Source organism: Terrapene carolina, unplaced genomic scaffold, assembly GCF_002925995.2.
Source record: "Terrapene carolina triunguis isolate 2854851 unplaced genomic scaffold, T_m_triunguis-2.0 Scaffold67, whole genome shotgun sequence".
NCBI classification, from domain to species: Eukaryota; Metazoa; Chordata; order Testudines; family Emydidae; genus Terrapene; species Terrapene triunguis.
In genome coordinates, this window is record NW_020664418.1 from 4115017 (window position 1) to 4141691 (window position 26675).

The 26675-nt window shown below is 46.7% G+C and overlaps 3 protein-coding genes across 3 annotated transcripts in view; 1 reads left to right on the forward strand and 2 right to left on the reverse strand.

Annotated features, from left to right (window-relative positions):
* Positions 1-10042, reverse strand: part of NME3 (NME/NM23 nucleoside diphosphate kinase 3) — a 16320-nt gene extending 6278 nt beyond the window's left edge. Inside the window, 3 exon segments of the mRNA XM_024208852.2 lie at positions 421-551; positions 2758-2871; positions 9982-10042. Of these exon segments, the coding sequence (XP_024064620.2) occupies positions 421-551; positions 2758-2871; positions 9982-10042 (306 nt within the window).
* The window catches only part of NUBP2 (nucleotide binding protein 2), a 249202-nt gene that overhangs the window by 148929 nt on the left and 73598 nt on the right, over positions 1-26675 (forward strand). The window lies entirely within an intron of this gene.
* Positions 20884-25148, reverse strand: MRPS34 (mitochondrial ribosomal protein S34). The gene is made up of 3 exons (XM_024208841.3): positions 24628-25148; positions 23567-23609; positions 20884-22612 (listed from the first exon to the last, which is right to left on the reverse strand). The coding sequence occupies exons 1-3, from the start codon at positions 24943-24945 to the stop codon at positions 22329-22331; spliced, it is 645 nt and encodes a 214-aa protein (XP_024064609.1). The 5' UTR covers positions 24946-25148; the 3' UTR covers positions 20884-22328.

Below are 26675 nucleotides of genomic sequence, written 5' to 3' on the forward strand. Positions count from 1 at the left end.
CCCCTCCCCCCGCGGAATGCCGCGCCGTGCTCCCCCCGCCGCCCCCTACCAGGTGCCGCCCCAAGCATGTGCTTGGGTGCCTGGAGCCGGCCCTGCCTGCCACCCAGCCCCTGGAGCCCAGGTATGTGTAATAAGTTGAGAACCACTGTCTTTGGCAAGTAACTTCCCCTCTCTGTGCTTCAGTTTCCTCATATGTAAAATGGGGATCAGGATACTGACCTATGCAAGATTTGAGATTTACTGATAAAAAATGCTATATAAAAACTAGGTATTATTTACAAAGCACCATCAGCAAGCAGGGTGCAAGCAGGTCCCTGCTGCAAAGGTCTAAAGCCCCAAGACAGAGCATACACAGAGTGAGGCATGGACTGGACCTTTAAAGGGTGCCAGGACAGCCCTTGCTCTGCCAGCTCCTCTCACCTGCATGAGTTTCATCCCCACCAGTTTGAAGCCCTTCTTTTCAAAGCGCCTGATTATTTCCCCTATGAGATGCCGCTGCACCCCATCTGGCTTGATGGCTAGGAAGGTGTGCTCATTTACTCCAGGGCAAGCTGAAAGCAGATGAGGAGGAGGAGGAACACTTAGGGCTAGAGCAAACCTCAGCATGCGTTCAGGGTCAGAGGGGTCACTACAACCAGGATCAAGGAATTAAAAAATAAAACCAGAGATAAGGGAAGAGGCAGATGCTGCTCAGGTAGGGACTCAAATAGGAATGGGGCATAGCTTACCATCAGTTTGGATTGTAAAACTGGTTTCATATATGGCAAAGGTTGGAGGAGACAAAAGTCAGAGGTTTGCAGACAGCCCCTTTCCCACTGTGAGATAGAGACAGTCCAATACTAGAATGAGACAGGAGTGCTCTGGGGGTTAGTGGCACACATACAGTAGGAACTCTGGAAGTTAGAGCAATGGAGAGAACCTCTTTCCCCATGGCAAAGACAGGGAACTCTGGGAAGGAGTTGTTTCCAACCATGTAATCCTTTGCAAGGGGTAGCAGGCAGTCTGGTGGGTAGGGGGGTGGAGCTGAGGGATGGAGAGGACATCCTCCTGAGATGGACTGGGAAAGCCCTGGTGGCTACAGAGAGCAATATTCAACCACAGACTTGCATTAGATTTTAGTTCCTTTGCTCCTATAGAATCTGGGCCCACTTGTCCTGATACCCAGCAGTGAGCTTTCCTGCTCCAGTTCCAATCCTTCTTGGACTGAACACAGAGAAGATGAAGAGTCAGCACCTGTTACATTTATCAGCATTTATTGCATCCTAATCAAGTCCCACATATTTTAATAAATCCACTCCCCTTAATTAAAGAAACAAAAATAAAAGCCACTGAATGCATGGCCTTTTAAATTCAAGAAATCCACCATCACAGACAGACTTGCTCTGGGTTTCAAAATCTGGACAAAACATTATGCTATGTAATCTGAGTGAGCATGTAACAAGTCTAGGAATTTTCCAGCCCTAATATTGCCTTTGAATTTGAAATCAAGCTACCATAGGCCTCCTCAAGCGATCTGAATTTGAATCTAAACTAAAAGGCTTGTGAAAATAATCAGGGGATCTGACTGAATGATTTTTTTAAACCACTCTAGAGAGCTGATTTCACCTATTTGGCTGCCCAACGGTCTACATTGGTTCGTTAGACTAGGAATATGTTTTCTTTTACAACCCTTTAAGTATGTGGAAAAGGCAGTCAGGGATATTCTTTTACACAGAACATGCAAGCTGATAGTTGGGACCTAAGCTTGCAGAGCATGGATCAGGGGTGGCAAAAGTGTGGCTCGTGAGCCACATGCAGGTCTTTTACCATTAAAAGTGCGGCTCACGGAGCACCCCAGATTTTCCCCCCCTTTTCCACCTACCAGATTGGGGGTGGGGGGAAGAGCTCGGGACCTCTGCCTTGCAGTGTGATGGTGGGATAGGGGCTTCTGCCCAATGGGGTGGGGAGGGGAGTCTCAGGGCTTCAGCCCCACAGGGCACACTGGCAGGGCCTCATGGCTTCAGCAGGAGCAGGGCTAAAGCTCTGAGCCACAACAGGTGCCTCCCATGGAGCTAAAGCCCAGAGCCCCGTCAGGCTCTTGTACTTCTGAAGATTTTGTATGCAGCTAGGAGGATCAGTAAGTTTGGCCACTCCTGTCATAGATCACAGAGGCAGGCACTGTGTGGGCTCAGAGTTAGAGAAAGGGGTCAAGAGGGACAGACTCTATTTCCAGCCTTGCTAAGGGATGACTATGGGACCTTGGGAGACTCCCGTCCCTTCTCCGTACCTCAGTTTCCCCACTTGTAAAATAAACTCCTATGGGGCCTCTTTGTTCCCTCCCTGAGCCTGATTACAAGCTTTATTCAGAGTGAACCAGCTGCAGTGAAATTCACTGCCACAAAGCAGGGTCGGGTAGCACTCTGCTCTCAGTAGTGTCTCATCAGCAGAGCAGGCACCTTGCCCCAAACAGCCACCTCTGTGCCAAGCCCTCCCCCCATCCCACTCCGTGGGAGTAAATGGGGGAAGAGCTGTGAAAGTGGAAGGAGCTGAGTCAGGGGAGGCAAAGGGAGGTATCAGTGCCCCCCGTCTGTGTCTTCTCCCTGCCTGAGGGGGCATCCTCTCGACAATCCTCCTCCCCCTGCTGGTGAAGGATATCCCCTGACCCCCCATTCCCCTTGCCTGCTGGGGGACAACCCCCGAACTGCCACCCTTCTCCTCCTCCCGCCCCGGGAGGGGGCATCCCCCAGACAGCTCCCCACCCCGGGAGGGGGCACTCACTGCTCTGGAAGATGTTGGCGAACACGGTAAGCACCAAGCAGATCACGGTGGCAGCCAGTGGAGGGAGGGGGCGTGCGCTGACAGGGCTAGGGCCGGGCGCGTGGGCGATACCGCCTGCACAGGGAACGCACACGGGCCGTGGGACTGGGGGGAATGAGGACGCACACGCTGCTCCTCACGTTGGCTTCTTCCCGCGCGCTCTGCGTGCTCCCGCCTCGCCCATCCCCCCAACCAGAGCGGACTCTGCCGTGGCACCCCCATCCAAATGCCCCTCAGCCAAGGCAGTGCCAAACCCCACAGGGGCCTGCAAGAAACTGGCGGGCTGATTTTGAGGCGGGGTTCTTGTGTTTTTTGAGCACTATCTTCCCTCCGTCCCCCAGCACCGTGCCAAACAAAGCCCAAGAGCAAACCCAGTTTATTGTACACTACACTCCCTTTATTCCATTGTCAGCCCAGATCTTAGAGGGCCAGGTCTGTTAAATGCTCCAGCCACCAGGCCACAGCTAGGGCTGCCAATTTTCTAATAGCACACATCCGAACACCGTGCCCCACCCCTTCACTGAGGCCCCACTCTCTCCGTCCCTCCCAAGCTCCCCCAGCCTCACTCACTTTCACTGGGCTGGGACAGGGGTTTGGGGTTTGGGAGGGCTCCAGCTGGGGGTGTGGGCTCCGGGGTGGGGCCAGAAATGAGGAGTTCAGGGTGCAGGAGGGGGTTCCAGGCTGGGGCAGGGAGTTGGGGTGTGGGGGGGGGCAGGGACGAGTGGTTTGGGGTGTTGCTGGCACAGAGTGCCCGAGGAAAGCAACAGCGGGGTTCGTTGCCCAGTGTGCTTTGTGCCAATGAACACACCAGGGTGGAGAAGCAATCAAAGTTTAATTGAGATCTCAAAGTGGTGCTAGGAGACTGGCACGTCTCAGATCAAGCACACCATCATAAGCAACTTTTCTCTTTTTATACCTTTTTTTTGCCTTTCAGCCAGAAGTATGCAGGCCTCATTATTACCGCTTGGTACCGGTGTGAGCGGCGGGGGGGGCATTGCAAGTGATAACTGGCTGCTTACACATTCCAATCTCTGCACCTGGTTTGTGAGGTCGATTAGAGTTTAAACATGGAAGAAGTTTGGTTCATTTAGGCCTAGTGCAGGAAGGCTTCATTGACACTTGTGGTTTTCCACCCTCCCCAGTTACCTAGGGTTATGCCTAATGACACCAACAACTCCCTCCTTTGAGAATACTCAACAAGCCTTTGGCTGAGTTTTCTCATATTCTGTGGACAAGATATGATTGAGTGCTATGAAGCTGGGGTTTTCAATGAGAGGGTATGCCGGGATTTTTGGGGAACGGGGGGCACAAAGCTTACGGAGGAGCATTTTAAAACAAGCAATCAGGAGGAGGGTGACCAGGCACAGTACCACACCAGTGAGGAGGGTGACCAGGCACAGTACCACACCGGTGAGGAGGAGACGCACAAGGCCACCCCCCAGTCCTCCTAGGTCGGGCAACCAACTCCAAAGGGAATCGAAAACCGTGGGTTCCCTTTCCTGGGCCTTCCACTGCTCGAAAGCCTGTTCGGCTGACAGGACGTGCTTGTTAATGTCCTGTGAGTTTTCCGGGACATAAGTACAACATTCACTCCCAATAAGGGCACACACCCCTCCCTGGGAGGCTAAAACATAATTATACAAAATTATAATCTAAGGCCTGTCTGTTTTGCAGGGACAGCAACCAGAGCTGGTAAAGCTCTGAGTTAAGGCTTTTCTCTATGGCCAAGGTTTCATTGGCGAACTTGGTGAGAAACACAGAGAGCCTACGATAAAATTGAGCCAGCCGTCCCACCCCATAGGATGGGAGGAGGATCATACCCAACCTGTCTCCTTCCGTAATGGGCTCTGGGGTGGCATACAAAGATCTACACTGTCTGGGGCGGCCAGGGGGCAGTTTAGGGAGGACACAAAGGGGAGGGGCAAGATATCCTAGATAGCAGCTTCCATATCACCGATGCGGTAGCCACTTATAGGCAGAGGTACCGCAAATGTAAAAGGAGTGGCCATTCCCTACCAAGCCATTATAACCACTACTCCACCTATTTGTTTGGGTGTCACTAAACGTTCCAAACTGGGCGGTAGAGTCGGATTTGCCGTTAACATAGACAGGGATGGAAGCGTTACTGTCAGGGGATAAATAATACTGACAGGTGCTATTTCCAGCGGGCCAGGTGTGATTGCTGGACTTGAACTGTCGATAGCACACCACAGCCTAATAGGGGAAGGGAGATGCGTTGAATTGGCCTGCGGCTTCCAGGGGTCATCCCTTAATGCATACTGGGATTCAATGGTACAGTTTTGCGACAAGGGGGTACCCGAGGTATTTCTTCCCCTACTGAACCATCCCCAACAGATATCTGACCAATTTTGGGGGACCACCCTCCAGGGTAACCCTGCTGCGTGGTGCGGGATTTGGGAGCCTACCCAGCAGTTAGAGAGGTTAAACTCTTGGGCAAAGCAAACCTTCAGGGACTCATATGTATTGGTTTCTAAAATTTTAGGGATTCCTCTCCATCCCGCATGTGCCTGGGGGGAAACGGGAGGTAACGAGAGGAGTGTCCCTGTGGCAAAGAGTACCACTGTGGCAGACCCTGGACCTGAACTCATGCTGGGCAGGTGACCCTAGGGCCTAACAATTACAATTCCCCAAATACCCACAAAATAACAATTACCAATAGCAGGCAGATTAAAAACAAAAGGGACCAGGCCACCAGGTTAGGCCGGCCCTGTGAAAATAAACACAACCAATGCTCAGAGTTCTCACGGGTAGTGCGCTGCGACTGTCCAAAGAGGTCACAGGGTATTCCCAGTAGACCTTATTGTCTTTTGAATAACAGTTTAAGTCCCAGGTCGTTGCTGGCAGTCTTCTCTGCAGGCTGGACGGTCCACCGTTCAGGAGCGGGCACTGCTTTCAGACGAGAGTGATGGATCAAGTTTTTGTGTCCCTCAACCTTTGCTGCTGTATGGGAAACCAGCAGGACGGTGTGGGGTCCCTTCCACTTCTCTTGGGGTACGTCTATACTTACCTCTGGGTCCAGGGTTAACAATCGATCTTCTGGGATTGATTCCGGAAGTACTCGCCGTCGACGCCGGTACTCCTGCTCTGCGAGAGGAGTACGTGCAGTCGACGGGGGAGCCTGCCTGCCGCGTCTGGACCCGCGGTAAGTTCGAACTAAGGTACTTCCACTTCAGCTACGTTATTCACGTAGCTGAAGTTGCGTATCTTAGTTCGAAGTGGGGGGTTAGTGTGGACCAGCCCTTGGAGAGGCTCGTCCTTCCAGGTCCGAACGAGTACAGAATCGCCTGGCTGCAAGGAGTGGATCGGGGCATCCAGCGGGAGAGGCTGCAAATCTTCGGTATACCTGTGGAGAGAACAGAGAACAGCAGACAGACAGCACATATACTGAGATAAAAAGCCATAGCCTACCTCCCACTCCCCTGCCAGAACCGGTGTACCATTCATAGGCCATGCCCTTCCAAACATAATCTCGAAGGGACTAAGCCCTAATCTGCCCTTTGGGAGAGCGCGAACTCAGACCAAAACAAGGGATAAGGCATCAGGCCACTTAAGGGAAGCCTCTTGGCAGACCTTTGAGAGGTGCCGCTTAAGTGTCTGATTTGTACGCTCCACTACTCCACTGGCCTGCAGTCGTCATGGAGTGTGGAGCTTCCAGGGGATTTGCAGGGCATCCGATATCTTTTGAACGACTTGGGATGTGAAGTGTGTTCCATTGTCAGATTCCATCCACCCGGGGGAGTCCGAAGTGGGGAATGATCTCCTTGACAAATTTGAGGGCCACTGTTTTAGCAATGTTGTTATGGCATGGGAAGGCTTCGGGCCATCCACTGAATCGATCCACCAAGACGAGGAGGTATCTGAATCCTTGGGTCCGGGGGAACTCAGTAAAGTCTATTTGCCAAACCAGTCCCGGGCCTGGGGTAGGTTCCAGAGTGGCTGGTGGCACTGACACTCCCGGTCGAGGGTTATTCTTTTGGCAGACTAGACATTCAGCCTGTACCTGGGAGGCCAGCGGTCTAAGTCCAGAGGTTAGAAAATATTTATTCATAAGCTGGGTAAGAGCCGCCCTCCCTGCGTGAGTGGTCTGGTGTAGTTTCTGTAGTACTGGCCGTATTAGATTCTTTGGCAGGAGGATTTTTCCTTCCGTGGAGTGGAGCCATCCCTCTTTTTCCTGGAGCCTAAGTGTGTCGGCTAGGTTCCTCTCTTCGTGAGAGTACTGAGGGGTCGGGAGCTCCCCCACTGATGGGATGAGGGCATGCATATGGGCATCCTCAGCTTCCAGTGGTTCCAGGGTAGCAGCTCATTTGGCCTCTCTATCCGCCCTGGCATTACCCCTAGCCACATCTTGATCTTCCCTTTGATGAGCCTTGCAGTGCACCACTGCTACCGCTGAGGGGAGCTGTACCGCTTCTAAAAGCCGGAGAATTTGAAGCCCATGCTTGACCGGAGAGCCTTAGGCTGTCAACATTCCTCTTTGTTTCCACAGACCGGCATGAGCGTGTAACACTCCAAAAGCATATCTGAAATCAGTAAAAATGTTAACTCTTTTTCCTTTTGACAGTTCAAGTGCATGGGTTAAGGCTATCAATTCAGCCAGCTGGGCTGATGTCCCAGCAGGTAAACCCTCTGCTTCCACGGTTTCGTGGAGAGATACAACAGCATAGCCTGCCCTCCTTTGCCCGTTTACAACTGTACTACTGCTGTCGGTATACCACTCATAATCAGCATTCGGGAGGGGTTGATCTTTTAAGTCCGGGCGGCTGGAGTATTGGGCATCTATGACCTCCAAACAGTCGTGTTCCTGCTCCTCTGTCTCTGGTAGCAGGGTGGCTGGGTTAAGGGAGGGACAGGTCTGTAGGGTAACTTCAGGATTTTCTACAAGTTTAGCCTGATACCGAGCTACCCGAGCCTGTGTAAGCCAGAGACCACCCTTAGTATCCAGCAGGGCTTGGACCATGTGGGGAGTATACACTTGCACAATTCCCCCCAGTGTCAGTTTCTCAGCTTCCCCAAGCACTAGGGCAGTTGCTGCGACTGCCCGTAAACATGCCGGCCATCCCTTGGCAACTTGATCCAGTTGTTTAGAGAAATATGCCACGGGACGTTTCCAGGTGCCTAATAACTGAGTAAGCACTCCCAGGGCCACCCCTTTCCCTTCATGCACATACAGTTGGAATGGCTTAGTGAGGTCCAGCAGACCCAGGGCTGGGGCTTCCATCAGTTTTCTTTTTAAAACCTTAAATGCCTTGTCAGCTTCTGAGGACCAGTGAAAGGGGTCGTGATCCGCTCCCTTAACGCATTCGTACAAGGGTTTAGCCCACAGTCCAAACTCTGGGATCCATATTCTGCAGAAGCCTGCCATGCCCAGAAACGCCCTGAGCCGTTTACGATTGCTTGGGATAGGAATTTGGCAGATTGCTTCCTTTCTTTCGTTTGAAAGCTGGCGCTCTCCCTGCCTTATGTGAAACCCTAAGTATTGTACTTCTGTGAGGGCAATCTGAGCCTTACTCTGTGCTACCCAATATCCTCGGAGTCCAACAAAGTTCAGGAGGCTCACAGTGGCTTTAAGGCAAGGGATTAGACCCACAGCGGCAATTAACAAGTCATCCACATATTGCAGGAGGAGGACCCTGTCCTCATTGTCCCACTCCTCCAAGTCTCTGGCCAGGGCCTGGCCGAAAAGGGTGGGGGAATTTTTAAATCCCTGGGCCAGCACTGTCCAGCAAAGCTGCTTTTTAACCCTTCTCTTGTACTCCCACTCGAAGGAGAAAATCTCCTGAGATTGGGTGTTGACCGGAATCGTGAAGAAAGCGTCCTTTAACTCTAGGACTGAAAAATGAGTGTACTGCCCCCCTATAGAGGCCAACAGTGTATACGGGTTTGGAACAAGGGGGTGCAAAGTCTTAACCCGCTCATTAACCGCCCTCAGGTCCTGGACCAGCCGATATGTGCCATTGGGCTTTCGTACAGGCAAGATGGGGGTGTTTCAAGCTGACTGGCATTCTCGAATTACCCCGTACTTTAGGAACTGATCTATAGTCTCCTGCAGTCCCTCTCTGGCTTCCCTTTTGATCGGATACTGCTTGATTCGCACCGGACCTTTTCCTGGCAAGAGCTGGACATTAACAGGGGTTTGATGGGCTGCTTTTCCTGGAACCCCGGACGCCCATACCAGAGGATATACCTGCTCGTCCCACTGGCTCCATTCTGGGGCTTGCATGGCTGAGGGCTCAATTGCAAGGGTCATTATCCAGGCATTCTCTGGGGGTAAGGTGACGGTTATTTCATCTTGGGTGAAATGCAGGGTGGCACCTAAGCGACAAAGCAGGTCCCGTCCTAGTAGTGGCGTTGGACAATCGGGGAGGTAAACCAGTTTGTGAGATAGAGTTCTGTTTCCCAAAGCACATTCCGCTGGGGCATACACTGGGCACTTGGTTCCTTTCCCTGTGGCACCCACCACAGTGCGGGAGTCTGCCACAGGCAGATGAAGGGGTTGGTTTACGGCGGTTTGTGTAGCTCCAGAGTCTATTAAAAAGTCTATGTTCGAATCTCCCACCCGCATTTTTACTCGGGGTTCCGGGGGCAGGATAGTCCGTCTCCCGACACCCCTATTCCTGATCCTCCGCTGCCATCATAGGGGTACCTTCCCTTTCGGGGCACTCATTTTTCCAATGTCCCTCCTTCCGGCATATGGCACACTGGTTGCGACCCAGACGCCTTTCCTGTGAGCCAGGGCGCCCACACCCACGTCCTCTCATTCCCCGGCCCTTCCGTCTTCCTGGAATTTTCCCCTGTCACCAGCCTGTACTGCTGCGACCATCATTTTCGCTTGCCTCTTTTCGTTTTCTCCCTCCCTAAGGCTGTAAGCCCTGTTTGCAGTTTCCAGGATCTGTGCCATGGACATGCCCATCAAATCCTCCTTTTTCTGTAGTTTCCTTTTAATATTAGGGGCCGCACGGCTGGTAAAAATGCCCTTTATAATTGCCTCAGTTGCCTGCTCATCGGGGTTTGCATTAGTAGTTTGCCTGATGGTATCCCGAATACGCTGCAGAAAAGCAACCGGACTCTCTTTTGGCTCCTGTACTAGCTCGTAAGGCTTAGCCCAATTGTTATGTCGGACAGCCGAGTGTCGGAGACCATGTAAAAGCAATTCTTTATACGTACTGAGGCGGGTCTGATCCTGAGGCTCATTAGGATCCCACCTTGGATCTGCTATGGGGACCATATCGGCAGGAATGGGGACGTTCTGGATATCCAGGTCATGTCTCCGCTGTGCCTCCTCCCTTGCTTTAGACACAACCTGATTACGCTCCACCTCAGACAGCAGGGTCCGCATAAGGACATTACAATCATCCCAGTCAGGCTTATGGCTAGCCAGGCACCCCTCAAAGACCGAGATAAACTTGCTTGGGTTCGTGGAGAATTCCCCTGCCTGTGCCTTAAAGGCTGCTAGGTCGACTGGGTTAAAAGGCACATGTGTATAGACCTGCATAGTAGTGACCGGGCGGTTGTCTGTTCCAGGACGGGCTATCCGAGTCTCAGTAATCAATGGATAGAATCCCACCGAGGGGGCAATCTCTGGGACCTGAAGCACCCTGTCTTTATATGGTGGGGGTGTTGGAGCCGAAGGGGACACTGACTCTGCCATCACAACCGGGGGAGAGTTCTGGGGAGTAACAGTAGTTACTACCGAACCTGTCGGAGTCAAATTACACCTTTGCAAAAGATCTGACCTATCTCTTAACAACATAAACAACTGTACATACATATGTTCATTCCATTTACCCGTACGCTGACGAAACAGAAGCAATTGAAGGATCGTATTATAATTAAGTGATCCTTCCGGTGGCCACCTTTCCTGGTCCTCTAGCTGATATTGAGGCCAGTCTACTGTACAGAACCTTTTCAGTTTACTTTTAATCAACGGATCCGATCCAAACACTTTGCAGTTCACCAGAATGCATTCTAAGGGCGTACACCTTGCCCTGCCTAGAGTACTCTGTCCCTGCCCCATTCCCTAGGGAGACACTGGGTGTCCCCAGGTCAAAACAGGTAAAGTCCCCACTGGACTGTTCCTACCTTATCCAAGGGTCCGGTTTCACACCGTCGCCCTATCCACGGGACCGGTTCCTCACCGTCGCCCGCAGCCGCTTCTCCACTGTATGAGCACGTTGCACCGTTGTGCCCTCTGGGGTCAACCAGACCGCGTCTTCGCCGAGGCCCCCAATGAAGTCACCGGTGCGCGCTGGGCGTCAGTCATTGCCGCAATCCGTCGACCGCCGAGGGGGGTCCGGGCAAGGCTAGATTTCAGCCTCAAGCCCCATGTTGGGCGCCAAAACTGTTGCTGGCACACAGTTCGTTGCCCGGTGTGCTTCGCGCCAATGAACACACCAGGGTGGAGAAGCAATCAAAGTTTATTTGAGATCTCAAAGTGGTGCTAGGAGACTGGCACGTCTCAGATCAAGCACACCATCATAAGCAACTTTTCTCTTTTTATACCTTTTTTTTGCCTTTCAGCCAGAAGTATGCAGGCCTCATTATTACCGCTTGGTACCGGTGTGAGCGGCGGGGGGGGCATTGCAAGTGATAACTGGCTGCTTACACATTCCAATCTCTGCACCTGGTTTGTGAGGTCGATTAGAGTTTAAACATGGAAGAAGTTTGGTTCATTTAGGCCTAGTGCAGGAAGGCTTCATTGACACTTGTGGTTTTCCACCCTCCCCAGTTACCTAGGGTTATGCCTAGTGACACCAACAGGGGTGTAGGAGCGGGCTCCAGGCTGGGGGTTGGGATGTGAGAGGGGGCTCAGGGCTGGGGCAGGGAGTTGGGGTGTGGGCTCAGGGCTGGGGTGAAGACTATGGGAGGGAGTTAGGGTGCAGGAAGGGGTTCCAACCTGGGGTAGGGTTTGGGGTGTGGGAGGCGGTGAGGGCTCCGGCTGGGGGGGGTGGGGCCAGGAATGAAAGATTTGGGGTGGTGGAGGGGGCTCAGGGCTGAGGCAGGGGGTTGGGATGCAGGAGGGGGTGCAGGCTGGAGGATTGGGGTGCAGACTCTGGGAGGGAGTTACGGTGAGGGAGGGGGTTTCAACCTGGGGCAGGGGATTGGGTGGGGGTACAGGTTCCGGCCCAAAAGCACTTACCTTAGGATACTTTTAGTAGGCGGCGCAGTGGGGCTAAGGCAGGTTCCCTGTATGCCCTCGCTCTGTGCGGCTCCCAGAAGCAGCCGCCATGTCTGTCCCCTAGGGGGCTCTGTGCACTGTCCGCGCCCGCAGCTACCCTGATCACCCCTCTGCCTAGGGGCTGCAGGGACATGCCAGCCACTTCCAGGAGCTGCACAGAGCCAGGGCAGGCAGGGAGTCTGCCTTAGCCCTGATGACTGGACTTTTAATGGCCCAGTCAGCAGTGCTGATCAGAGCCGCCAGGGTCTCTTTTCAACCGGGCATTCCGGTTGAAAACTGGACATCTAGCAACCCTAGCCACTGTCCACTATAGCACCAGCTGCTTGCTGTTACCTTTAAAGCTCACATTTGCAACCCCGCTTCCCCAGTGGGAGTTGTGCACGCATCCCGGAAAGGGTCAGTGCATCTAAAACACCTTCTTACTTCAGAACACTTGGGTGCTCTGCAAGCTTTGCCACTGGTTAAAACACAAGAAAAATGTGTCAAAGATTTACCCCCTCCTTCCATGTGATAGCCACTGTGGAGGAAAAATGGTCTAAGGCCTAAAACTTTGGTCAAGTAAACTGTATGTAGGGTCAGGTAAACTGTATGTATAACCTGGAGGGAAAGGAGAAGGTAAAAGGAAAAGGGTAAACAAAAACTAAAAAAACAAAAACAACAAGGAGTCTGGTGGCACCTTAAAGACTAACAGATTTATTTGGGCATAAGCTTTCGTGGGTAAAAACCTCACTTCTTCGGATGCATAGAGTGAAAGTTACAGATGCAGGCATTATATACTGACACACGGAGAGCAGGAAGTTACTTCGCAAGTGGAGAACCAGTGTTGACAAAAGTAACAGTTTGTAATTAATAGCTGTCCAGGGGCAAAGCAAGAAACCGCAAAGGGCAAAACTATTAAAAAACAGAAAAAGCTTGCTTCGCTTTATCCCTTATATAAATGTAAAATTTTAAGAAAGTATATGTAATTTTGTGGTTTTATCCTATATAGGCTCTTGTATTTTATCCATCGGGGGGGTTCGGCTGCCTTGGCTAACTCCCCCATGCATGCATGTTTAATTAATCAATAAAAAAGCCTCAGACTGTCTAATCCAAAATCAACCGTGTGGTCAATTTTCCACAACAATTTGGGGGCTCGTCTGGGATCCACAAAAAACTCCCCCAGACCGAAAAACCGCAGGCAATCTCCCACCAAACCCAGGGCCCATCTAAAAGGTAAAAGACCTTTTAAATCTCTATCATGGGTTTCTGGTGAAGAATTTGTCCGTAGGCTCAGGGTTGGGTAAGTTGCATGCTGAATCTAAACCTTTTGCTGACAGACACGCCTAACGCACTTTTGTTTTGTCTTGTTCTGGTTGTTTTGTGTCTGTCATAGGTTCGGGGGTGAAACCCCCCGAGGTAGGGGCCACTATAAACCCCGGGGAAGTAAGTAAGGTCAATTACTCTGGTGCCCCCGGAGTGGCCCTCAGGTTGGCCAGCAAAAGTTCCCGCCAGCGGTAGGTTGGCGGTAAATGCCGTAAAACTAGCTGTAGGGGCTAAAAGCCAAAAAGGGCTGCTAGCCGCCAGTAGGTGGGGGCTAGCGCCCAGCTAGGGTTGTGTGCCGGTGTTTATAGTAAGTGTGGGTTGCAGGGTCCCTTTTCCTTGTTTCCCCCCCGGGAGCCTTAAGCTCCCTCCCCCGCTCGGAGAGAGGGGGAGCCCCGAAAAACCGCCCACCATCCCAGAAATACAAGGGTAGGCAACGCCGTTCTCTTAAAAACGGGCCGGTGCTCTTTGTCGGAAGGGGGTGTGCGGGGACCTCACCTTTATGTCCTACCCTTCTGGTGTAAATGCTAAAATAATTAAAAGTTACGCCCCGACTAATGGTCAAAAGGGCACACGGTAAATGTGGTGTGTTTTGTTGTACGTTTTGTCCTAGCCTGTCTGTTAAGTGTTTTATATTTAGCCCTTTAAGGATGCCTGTCAGCTGGGTTGTAATTGACTGCCAGGTATCCATAATGGGGGCAGGGGGAATCTAAGCAGATTCCCATGCCAAAAAAGGGCACTCCTGCCGCGTACATGTATTCAAATTATGGTCCCTCAACCTGTAAATTTTTAAACAGGTGAAACTGGTACACTAAAAATAATCCTAGCCTGCAGTTCTGCCCAAACAAAACTAGCCCCCACCGGCTCCAAGGGCAAAAAATGTCAAAAGCCCTTACATGTATCCCTCAAACAGTGTTTCCCCGTACTAAAAATATGTTCCCCTTGCGCCAATTCCCGGGCATTGGCTCTTCGGGTCAGGAAACCTTGGTGTCTGTGCATGCACCTTGGTCTCCCACGAAATTGTATAATTTAATTAAATTTTTTCCAAAAATAAAAAAAGACCCCGTTAAATTCCAAAAAAAAAATAAAAACTGTCATGCACTGTTATAACCCTACCTGGGCAGACTTAAACCAACTCTTAAAGAAAGTACTGCCCAGAAAAACATTAAATCGCCTTTATCAGGCAGCCCAGTGGCCCATAAAAAACCCAGACCACAACCAAAACACAATAAATAGAATTAAAAATAGGCTGTAAAAAGCAGTTCTTACAGTCTGCCCAAAAAAAGCAAATTGGGCCAAAATTAGCACCTGTAAACAAAGTAAAAATAAAAATTTAAATAAAACCCAACACTATCACCGCCACATTAAAACTAAGTTAATAACCCTCTAGCTCCAAAACGTGCAGGAACCCCGCAATAGCCGCCCATTGTGGCGAAAAGGAAAAAGGCCAAACCAAGGTCCCCACCATCCACCTTCCCGGGGACCCAGTAATGGCGCGTGTCACTATTGCAAACAAATGGGCCATTAAAAAAAACGTCCCTATCGCCCTGGCTGCTCCACAAGCGGTGGGGTGGGCAACGTTCTTGTGCCCCACCCTGTCTCTTTATCTCTAACCATTTCTCTTGGTCCTCTATTTAACTATTTATGTTTTCCCCCTCGGTCCTTGTTTACCGGTTAACCTTTTAAAAAAAAACTTGCTGTGTAAATTAAATTGTATAATCTGCTGTACCCCAAATGGTGTGTATCTAAACATGCCTAATCCCGCTCACAATAAGGTCCTGGCAGTTTTGCAAAAAAACACTCTAAAAAAGAAAACCAACCCCAGCCCTTCCTCGTTGGACCAGAAACTGCTGGCTAAGGTTCTCTTCCACCCCCTTATTGTGGGCTAATCATGTCAACCTGGTTGGGCACATTGAATCTGCCCAACCAGCTAAAATTCACTTAAACCCAGCAAAACCCCTTCCCAAAGTGCAGTAAAACCCTCTCTCAAACTAGACCAAAAAAAAATTTAACCTGTAATTACCTCCTTAATTCAACAAAAAGTGATTATTCCTACAGTCAGTAAGTGTAACTTCCCCGTTTTACCGTGCTGTTCAGGCTGTTGTTCTTCCTTCTTTTCCCGTTGTCCCTAGCCCTGCTATTATCCTTTCTTATAATGCTAAGGGGTTGTTACCGCCTCAAAAAAAAAATGGTATTAAGTCCGAACATAAAAAATTAAGGTTATTATTAAATAAAATGCATCTAAATGTAATGTGTGTATGTAAATAGGTGTGTATAAATAAATAAAAGGGGGGGTTAGTCAAAAAGCTCACCCTCCTTGCTAAATTGGTAGTAAAACCTGTACCCATAAAAAAAAATAATGCAACCAAAAAAAAAAAAAAAAATCGGGCCCAGACAAGCAGGCAACCGCAGTTTAAAAAAGTTTAAAAAAAAAAAGTAAAAAGTTAACTCTGTAGTTAAGCAGTAAAACTATGTACAAATGTTAAAAATAAATAAATAAATAAATATTCTTGGTTTCTTTGCAGCCATTCCTTTGAGAATGTCTGTAAATAATCCAGGCAAAAGGCTATACAAGTAAAATCATTTGACTATAAAAAAGTTAGTCAAATTTGCTAAAAAACACTCCTGGTGTGTACAATCTTTGTTTTATAAGTTTAAAATAAATTAATCTTGTTTTGGGGTTATAAAACCAAAAAATATTTTTGCCAAACAAAAAAAACTAGTGTTGTTTAATTTTGGTATTTAGCATTTAATCCTTAAGGTAACTTAATGTGTTACAAAATTTAAATTGTTGTTTTTTAATAAAAAAACAAAGTTGTGGCTGCAGCAGGGCAAAGCCAAAAAAATAAAAAATAAAATTAAATCTGTTTTGGTAACAAATAGCAAATAAAAGCTGTAATCAGTGCCCCACACTAAGCCTTAAGGTGGCTCTAAGTAATCAACGGTCACTTTGCCAAAGGGGAGCCAAAGTAAATTGTGTTTTCCTTTTCAAATCAACGTGTGTTTAAAAGCAAAAGTTAAAAGTTAAAAGTGTCCTTTTAAAACAAAGCCTCTAAGCGGCTAATAACTTTAAATCCAAAAGCAAGTCAAAAATGTCTGTGTAATGTAAACCACCTAAATAAAAATAAAAGCCATTAAAACCTAACCTGCCTATAAAACAAATATAAAAAAATATAAAAAGTAATTTAAGTAATTTCTCAGTTTTGTCTGTAATCAGCAAGGGTATTTGTAAAAAAAAAAAAAAAAAAAAAATTTTAAACAATAATCTGTCAACCCCCAAAAAATAAAAATATGCTGTCTTTCAAAAAAAAAAAAAAAAAAAAAAAAAAAGCTAATATCAACTAAAAAGCCGCAAATTGTTCTTAAAGTGTTGCTGGGTACACCTTACACCCTAATCACCTTTGGCGCTCCCCAAACGGTTGCGCCTCAGGTGCTCTGGCCCTATTTGCTCGCGTGCATCACCTAATAACACGCGTAAGCAAAGGGGAGGTTAATTGCTGCAGTTAAATAAAACTTTTCCTCTGTGGCCCAGCACTACTGCCAGCAACATAATGTTAGGCAGACAGCACTTTCCCCTCTCTAAAAACCTTTTCTAAATATTCAAATTAATTTTATTCAAATGTTTAAATATTATAATTGTAAGTATGTGTTAGTTTTAGTAATGTATTTCCTTGTAAAAAGGCAAATGCCAAAACTGTTGTAAAACTTTTGCTTAAAAATTTTGTATCACAAGCTGGCATATCTAAACTAATTATAAAAAAGTTATGTGCAGCTTCACAAATCCAGTATGGCCAAATGCCCTTTAAAGGCCACTCCCAATCAAAAAACCAAACTCAGCCCTCATAAAATTTCTACCAGGGCGCCCAATGCAACCACCAGCAGTGCCCTACTGGCCCTGGTTCAAATAAACATTCATTTAATAAATAACACAATGCTTAATTATTATCGCCAGGCACTAATAAAATGTATTAGATCTTTTTCTATATAGCAGCCCTGCCACTCGCTAAAACCAAAAAACTGGTCTACATAAAGGTCCATCAGTAAAAAATGCCCTGGCCCCCTGCTAAAAAACCCTTATCAAGTCCTGTTAATTATCAACACCGCTGTAAAGTGCTAAAAATTAACTACCTGCCCATGTTTCTCACTGTAATGGCTCTCCAACTAATAATCAGTCTACCTTTCCTTCTGGCGATGTTATTCCTTCTAAACAGCAAAAGTAAAAAACAAAATAAAAAGCTGGTAACCTCTCCTTTGTCCGCTAACAAACCCACTGTGCCTTTAAATCTTGCTAAAAAAACAACCTCTCCACCTAAAAACATAATAAAGCCTCCCTCCAACCAAGCAAGGTAATTGTGCTAGTAAACTCTCCCTTGCTGCCTCACTGCCAAGCAGCTAAGTAAACTAAAACTACAAAATCTCAAAAAATAGCTTGCAAAAGCTAGCCAAAACTATCTAAAAATAAAACTTTTAATATTCCTTAGCCTCTCCTTCTTAACAAACTTAGGGTAAAAATAAAAAAGTAATATTTTTTTAAATCTTAGCCAATCAGTAGCCTCTAATTTAGCCTGTACCATATTGTAATATACCCCTATTTATATCATTAATATTAATGCCTTTCTGCTCTTTGTAAAGGTGTTTAACCAACAAATATAATACTTCACCAAAAAAAAAAGTGTTAAAACATCAGTAAACTATAATTAATGCCACACTAAAAACCATTACGTTCACACTGTTCTTATCCAGTTTTCAAATTCTTTACGTATCCAAATTGCTCTAAAAAAGCTGCCATTTGGCTAGCACAGCAAAAAACCTGGGCTTCTCCCAAAAAAAATTAACTAAACACCTGTAAAATGGGGGCAATAGCGCAGCTTCAATTTAAGATATTCACAAAAGCCAACAGCATAAAAAATTAGATCAACTAAAAAAAGCCACTGGTCTTATTACTAAAACACAGCTAATGCAGGTTCAGGCTAAAGTTAATAAATTATATGTTATTTCCGCCCTTAGTTCTATAACCTAAAAGTTGCTAACAAAAATGGTATTAAATATCACTGGTGCTAAAAAGGCATTGCAGTAAAACTTGGCATGCTCAAAAGTTCAAAATTTTCTAAATAACCAGCTAATGGCCAAAGTAATCTCAAGCACCAGGCCTGGCCCACTGCTCTTACAAACACCTCAAAAGTACCATCTAATCTGTGGCCATAAAGGCATACTTAAAGGTTTTCTGGGTAAAGGTGTAAACAGTCACAGTGCTCCTTCCAAGCCTATAAACCGGTTAAAAAAATGTGGGCTCCCACATACCAAATCCTGCCGGGTCCATAAAAAAAATGCATGTAAAATTGGGTTATTCACCAAAACATTTAAAAAATCAAGCCACCTGGTATGCCTAGCCAATTTATAATTAGTGTTCCTAAAATAACACCCAATATTTAAATTAAAATAAAAAACCAATAAACACTTTGGCCATTAAAACCCCCACAGCTCCAATGCATACGTAAATTAAAGCCAAAAAAAGTTGTCACTGTCCATAACAATGTTTGTTAAATAAATAAAAAAATAAAAACCCGCCTAACAAAAAACATAATCTTCCAGGCTAATAACAGCTGTGTATTTGTTAAGGCCCATATTGTACACAACGCCCATTTTAACCTCACTACAACTGCAGGCAAACATGTTTTTTTTTATTGGCCTGCAAATAAAAATTTGCAATCAACTCTCAAGTATAAAATAAACTAAACAACCCTGGTGCCTGACCGTTTCCAAAATCTGCTTTCATTATTACCAAAGGTCCAAAAAATTTCTAACTTACAAGGGCAAATTCATATCCTTAAAAATGTATATCAGGTAAAAAAAGGTGCCTTTTAAACAGCCTATAAACTGTCTTCTTTGTGTACTAGTTAAAATTTGTTGTGTGTGGTAACCAAAATTGTGCATAAACCCCATCGTACCGTTACAATAAGTAAACTAACACTTATAGTGGTGTTGGTTGATTTAAAATTGTGCCTTTATTATTGCTGTTGCAAAAAACATTGCTGTACATATAATTTTTCTGCTAGGCCAGTGCAAAAAAACAAATAACATTAATAATTGTTAATAAAATCTTTAATAAAAGTTAAAATAAAAAATAAAAAAATCAATGGGCTCATAAATGTTAAAGTTTAGGCCAAAGGTGGTGCCAAAAAGGGGCCAAAGGGGGAAATGGTAAAAAAAAAAAAAAAAAAGGAAAAAGGGATAAAAATTTGGTCAAAGAAAAAGAAAGTAGAGTAAGGTAAAAAGTAAGGAGAAACTAGAAGAAAAGGGAAAAGGAAAAAAAAAAAAAAAAGGGTAAACAAAAACTAAAAAAGCAAAAGTAACAGTTTGTAATTAATAGCTGTCTGGGGGCAAAGCAAAAAACCGCAAAGGGCAAAACTATTAAAAAACAAAAAAAAGCTTGCTTCTCTTTATCCCTTATATAAATGTAAAATTTTTAAAAGGTGTATGTAATTTTGTGGTTTTATCCTATATAGGCTCTTGTATTGTGTCCATCGGGGGGGGGGGGGGGGTTGGCTGCCTTGGCTAACTCCCCCATGCATGCATGTTTAATTAATCAATAAAAAAGCCTCAGGCTGTCTAATCCAAAATCAACCGTGTGGTCAATTTTCCACACCACCACCAATAACCACCACCAATTAAAACACTGCTATTTCCAAATGGGTGGAGAGCCAGGGTCAAGTCTCAGTGTCTTCTCTACTGGGTTGGGAGCATGGAAAGGACAGTATTGCTCATGCCAAGGGTGGGAAAGGGCAAAGAATAACTCTCAAAATATAATTATCCTGTGACACCCTGGCACCCCAATATTCACCACTGTCATGTAATTAGAATATGTTTTGTACAAAGTATGCCTTGTGAGGTATCATTCTAAAAGTCTTGATCTGCTAGACGTTAATAACTCATTGGATTGTATGTGCTATCATTGTATGTGAAGTTATTAAGTTTGGCTATGTATGTGTTACTGAAACATGTTCTGAGGTTGAAATCACCCACAAGCAGCCTTTCAGGTACAACAGTAAAAAGGCTTATTGGGGAAATGCACACAAACACAAGGATTATCCCAGGAACTGTGTACAGTAGAAACCTTTCAAAGATAGCATTACACAATGGGAACGGTTTGATCCAGGTCACAGCAAAAGAGCTTTCCAGCAAGTGGGAAGTAGATATAAAGGGGAGAGGGTGGGGAGAATGCCATCATATGGGGCTCACTCTCCCTACACCACACCTGGAAACACCTGAGGAAAAAAAACTGAACTGTGGGAAATGATGGTCCCAGGCTAGAGGGATTTCTAACCTGTGTATGAAAACTTGGAAAACCCAAGCTGCAGAGCCAAGGCAGCTTGTGCCTTAAGAATCTTCCAGCCTGTTTATCACTCAGGGTGATTAGTATGTTAAGCTCAGTTGGCTGTTTTGTTTATTTACTAGGTAATTTGCTTTGATCTGTTTGCTATCATTTATAATCTATCCTTTTGTAGTTAATACACTTATTATATGTTTTAATCCAAACCAGTGTGCGTTCGACTAAGGTGTCTGGGGAAAATCGCAGCTTGGTTACTACAAGTGTGCATGGTCCTCTTCACATTGAGGGAGAGGTGGATCAGTTGTTAAACCCATATACTGGCCAGATTTAACCGGGACAGGACGGTACTGCTCTAGGGTCCCAGGCTGGGAAGCTGATAGTTAGAGAGCCTGTGTGTAAATGCAGCTGGGTGTGTCCCTACCTGTACAAATGCTAGTGAAAGCACAGGCTGGGGGACTTTGCAGCTTGTCATAGCAGTACAGGGAAGGAGCCCAGGCAGGTGGGTCAGGGGGCTCAGTGGTACCTGAGTTCGGCACCCTGGGGGGAACCCATCACATACCCCTTTTTGGAGTGAAGAGAAATGTTACTGACATTTCTTTATTGTATCACCAATACCACATAAGCTCACAGAAAAAGATTGTAAAAATCTAATATATTTATCATCATTTATGTTATTGGTTTAAATGTATCCACTTTGCTCTTCTTGATTGGTTTCTAGCAAGTTTTATGGCTGAAGTCTGATGGCCTAGCATGCTGCAAAGACTGCAGGGGGAGGTTCTAAGAGTAGTTTTGTTCTTATAAGTGACTCCAAAAATAGGATTGGGGCATTCCATGTTTATTGTCTCTGTGACTTCCATGGGAAAGTGCTCCCATTGAAGCAAATGGTAGCTTGCCACTGACTTCAAAAGGAGCCGGAACTTGTACTCACTTTACAAGAAAAAAAGATGGGTTCTTCTTCACCACTGCCAACTTGACAAACAACGTGGGATCAGAAAGTCAAGGTGGGTTCTTTCCATTTTGCCCATGAACTTCACAATCCTGGCTGAAGTGAGTGGTATTTATAGGCTTGGTTTGGGTGTAGTTGAGGTGATGCCTCTATGTGTCAAGGCAAAGGATTCTAAAATTGGAATTTAATTAAAACTTCTGCTGATGGTCCACAAGACAGACCAGAATCCAACTCATGTCCTTGCAACTGTGCTAGAGGGATAACAGAAGTAAAAAAGAAATAAACATGTATTTACTGAAGTCATTAGATGGGTAGCAAGGTCTATAGATGAAGATGGTGCCATTTTTAAAGTCATTCTTCTGACCATTATTGTACTTTAAATTAATTATGGGGCTAAACTAAACTAAAAGAGTCTCATTTGGGTCTTCCTGCACAGAGGGATGGTAGCTGTCATTGGGACCTGGACACCAGGAGACATACATCAGGAGAAAAGGCAGGGAATCAAAAGGGAGGACCCTCTGCAAACAAAAGATCGCTAAAAATCCTGAGTATCTCTATATCTTTCTGAATATATATGAGAAAGTCACACACCTGCATATGCACAGTACTGAGAGGCCAAGGTATTAAATTTCGGTACATTGAACCAGAAGTGGGCATGTGGCTTATGGTCCTATTCTTCATTAAGGAGACTGTATGAGCTATCAACACGCAGAGTATTAGAGAGCGGTTTCAGAAGCTCCATCACACTCAGCTCTAGACCTTCACACTGGTGTCCCCTTAGCTTTTTTCTGATTTTGAAAGTAGTCCTTTGTGAAGGAGATGATTTTCTCCAGATCAATCAGTGGTTCCTCTGTGTTAAGTTTTCCTTCCTTCTGCCTTTGCGCAAGGATCATGGCTCGGAGCAGAGGGGGGTATGGCACACACTGAATGGTTTCCACTGACACTGGAGTAAATTTCTTGAAGGCCTCCTCTTCATGTTTGGGCACCATCCTCCAGTCATGATACATGACCTTGTCAATCTCTTTCACTTCATTATACGTCTTGCCTAAGGAAAGATGATGATGAATAGGTAAACAATGCTATGAACAACAAACTCCATATTGGTGATTATGCCAATGAAGTGTCTCCAATGCTTCAGCTGGGCATAGCACTGGATATTTTATGGTAGTTACACTATCTGCTACACTACACACTCCCACTACAGGTTGTATAGCAGATAACACAGGCAATTGACTGACAGAACATCTGGATTGTAGTCCTGACTTTGCTGTTGACCACTTCTGTTAGCTTGAGCAAGATATTTCACCTCTCTCTGATTTAGTTTCCATATCTATAAAATAAAGATAATTCTTTCCTGCTTTATAGGGATGTTGGGAAGTTGAATTCATAAATGTTTATAAAACACTTTGAGATCCTTGAATTAAAGATACTAGAAGTGTAAAATTTTATTAAATAAATTATAAACCTCATACACGGTGTAAAATAGCTTTCAGAACATGGGGAATTTCCCGTTTGTCTCAATGAAAGTACTGATTCTGAACCCTAATGATGGCAACTTAAATGACAACATTGCTATTTCATTATTGATTTTAGCAAGAACATTCAGCTAGCGTGTTTATCCACTGTTTTTAGCTATTACAGAAGTCAGAGATGGAAGAGACCCGATTTGTCATAGACTCCATTTCTTTGCCAACACAAATTGTTCACTGTGGTATAGTCTCCAGGGATTTCTTCAAGCTAGTTTTAAATGACAAAGGGGACTCCTACCATTTTCCTTGTGAAATTTATTCCACGGTGGACTAGATCGAACTGTTAGGAAGTTTTCCTTTTCTTAATTTCATCCTATTATAGATGAGTGGAAAGAGAGAGCTACCAGTGGAGGAGGACTGCTGAGTGGCAAGAAAGCCACCACCTTTTTCCTCCCATGTCAGTCCCTGTCCCTATCCATTTACTTTTTTCTCTAATCCTGTTTGAGAGACATACACCAAGCTCTACTTACCTCTGAATGTCAGGTATCCCCAGGCTTTCCCATGATCCAAAGTCTGCAAAGAAAACAAACAAAAATTTGCTCTGATCAATTAAAGAACCATTCCCATTCACAAAAAGGACAAACTCATTTTATAGTCTTATTACTCATGATCTACAAAAAGTGAGTCCTACACCTGGGAACTGAATAACTGCTAATCGTGGCCACTACTATCCTTCTAGAATACTAAGCAAATGCCATTAGACAATCCCTGCAATGAATTTTGTGATGAAGAATGCTGCATAATGTGTCTCAATACTATATACTGCCTGCTATCAGCCCTGTAATGACTCCATACAACTACATGTGTGACCATTAAGGTCCTGATCCTTATGTTCACGCATAATCTGTAGTACAAATACTAATTAGTGTTCTGAACTCTGAAGCATAGTCAGGGCCTGGTCTAGCGATTTTGCCGCCCCAAGCAGCAAAAGCAAAAAAAAAAAAAAAAAAAAGCCGCGATCGGCAGCAGCTCTAGCGCTGCTTCATTCTACGGCGGCAATTCGGCGGCGGTACCGTCACTCCCTCTGGGAGCGACGGACCTGCCGCCGAATTGCCGCCAGACGTGCCTGCCGCCGAATTGCCGCCAGACGTGCCGCCCCCCTCTTCATTGGCCGCCCCAGGCACCTGCTTGTTATGCTGGTGCCTGGAGCCAGCCCTGAACATAGTGGCTCAGACTGATACCCTTGTTTCCACAGTGCTCGGGTACTATCATACCCTCCCTCAGGCTTTCCTAAATTGTAGATTTTCATTACATGGTGACTCCTCTGAATCCATAACCTGGTGCTTCTTGAGGCACACATGAGGAGAGGAGATTCAAGTGTTTTAATATGGAGTTGTGATATAAGAGAGGCTGTGAATACTGTAGAAATAGTTTAATAGGGTTGCACAATGGTGATTTGGGAGCCAGCTTTGGAGAGGGCAGGTCTCACTGGAAGTCCTCATTTCCACCAGCCTTGTCTCTATCTATGGTGCTTGTTACCATAGTATCTGAGTGCCTTCAAACCCCAAGGCCAACAGTCAAGCGCTCTCACCTCAGCTGTGTAGTCCACCCTGACCTTGGTAACGACCCAGTAGCAGGGCTCGTCATACTGACAGAGCCAATACTTGCGGGTGACCATGCGGCCGATGCCAAAGAGCCGCAGCTGGCAGAGCAGCGTGAAGAGGCGGTTCTCGTTCCTCACATCCTCCCAGGCCAGCACAGGTAGGCGTTTGTTCGTGAAGGGTCGGATCATGGTCTTGTAATCCAGGGCGAAGCGCTGGGAGTCTCGGGGACGGTTCTTCAGTGCCCGGTACTCACGGATCTTCTTGGCCATGGCGGCGATTGGGCGGTACAGCTTCTTACGAGCCATGGCAATGGCAGCTCACGGGCCAGCCGGGCAGGTTCAGCACAGATGGCACCAGAGAGATGCTGATGCTACTGCTCCCCCGGACTCCTCTTCCCTTTCTCTTCTTCCTTTCCTCCCCTCAGGGACCAAGCTTCCCAGCCCGGGATAGTTCCCAACGCACGAGGCCTCTCACGAACCTCTGCCGCCCTACGGCGGTGCATCATCCTAACCCGGCCGGCCGGAACTTCCCGTAGCAACGGAAACGCACCAGCCGTCAGCTCCCCCGGAAGCGATCGGCTAGTCAGCGAGGGGCGCGCTCGCTGGACTGGGGCAGAGCTTGGCTGCTGTACGGAGCGGAACGTTCCTGCTGCACTGGGGCAGCGGGGGACTGGTTAGAGCAGCGCGCTACGCTTGGTGCCTAGGTCTGCCCGAGTGGGGAAGCGCAGTCCGGGGTAGTCCGGGGGATCTCTCTCTCCTGGGGGCTGGTGGGCTTCCCCATGGGGATGTATGTCAGGGCGGGGGGAGGCTCTGTGTATATCGGTGACATGATGGGTCTCCCACCCAGCCCCCCGGCTGCCCGAGAACTCTGGGAGGAGCTGCCGAGCAGTGGGCTCCCTTCCGAGCTAGAGTTCTCCGGACTCCCAGTCTCCTTGCGGTCACTGCCCCCCGAGGCTCTGCGTAGTCCTGCGCGTCTCAGGGCAGAAACGACTCAGATATACCCCAGATCTGTATTTGGCTCTTATTGGCAGCACTTCAGGCTATTTACAGTCGTAATTCTAGTGTCTAAAAATGATTTTTCCCTTGACTATTGTAATGTGAATTGAGCACTTGTAACAGATGCCTAATGCCAGGCCTGTATGCTGAAGCAGTATTGCCCATGATTTTATTGCAGTTTCACAATATTTGGTGTTTTTCTTAAAGCTCTAGAACCTGGGGTTCTGGGAGAATCTCAACTTCCCTTTTATTTAAAAAAAGAAATGTCTTGCCCTTGTGATTACAGATAAAAACTTTGAAACATGACCTGAGTGCATTCTGTATGATCAAAAACCACAAAGAAAAGGTGTCACCATCCCTAGCATGTACAAGAGTTTTTTCCAAAAATTAGGTATGTGACATCTTCAAAGGAACAGAGTCCTGTGGCACCTTTAAGACTAACAGATGTATTGGAGCATAAGCTTTCGTGGGTGAATACTCACTTCATCAGATGCATCTTCAAAGGGTTTACCATTAGTATTAACTTCTTTGGCTTGACCCAGAAGTGCAGTTAAGAAAAGACACAAGGTTAACAGCTAATTTATGACAGACTCCATTCACATAGTTTGGCTTGTTCAACATCTATTGCATTTCCCAATCCTTTTGTGTACCACGGTGAGTGTTCAGATACAGATTCTCCTGCCTCTTTGGAGTAGGCTCTCAATTCAGGCATGTGTTTGAGGGTTTGACAAGGAAAGGGTGCACTGCAACCGTGCCTGCCCTCAGCCCCTCCCTCTGGAATCTCTTTGTGTTGGGCCCCACCCCCTTGTGAAGCTTCCCAAATGCAAAGTTTTACCTCCCCCTGCCTTGAAGATAGTGTTATCTATTACAAGCATAGCAAGAACACCACCTTCTGTCTGGGCTCCCCTCTGAGGCAGACACTCTTGTGTTCCCCAAAAGGGAATGTGACCCTGACCTAGTTGTGGGCTCACAGCTACCAGCTATGACAGACCCTTCACTGGCCAGTAAAATCCCCCACCCTCCTTTCACTCAGGTTGGGC

Bases quoted from the DNA above. Each gene is read 5' to 3' on its own strand.
- MRPS34 (XM_024208841.3), bottom strand. From the start codon at position 24,945: ATGGCTCGTAAGAAGCTGTACCGCCCAATCGCCGCCATGGCCAAGAAG. The intron at 23,610-24,627 runs GTGAGAGCGCTT...TTTTCTTTGCAG, and splicing joins GGGTGGACTACACAGCTGAG to ACTTTGGATCATGGGAAAGC. The intron at 22,613-23,566 runs GTAAGTAGAGCT...ATCTTTCCTTAG, and splicing joins GGGATACCTGACATTCAGAG to GCAAGACGTATAATGAAGTG.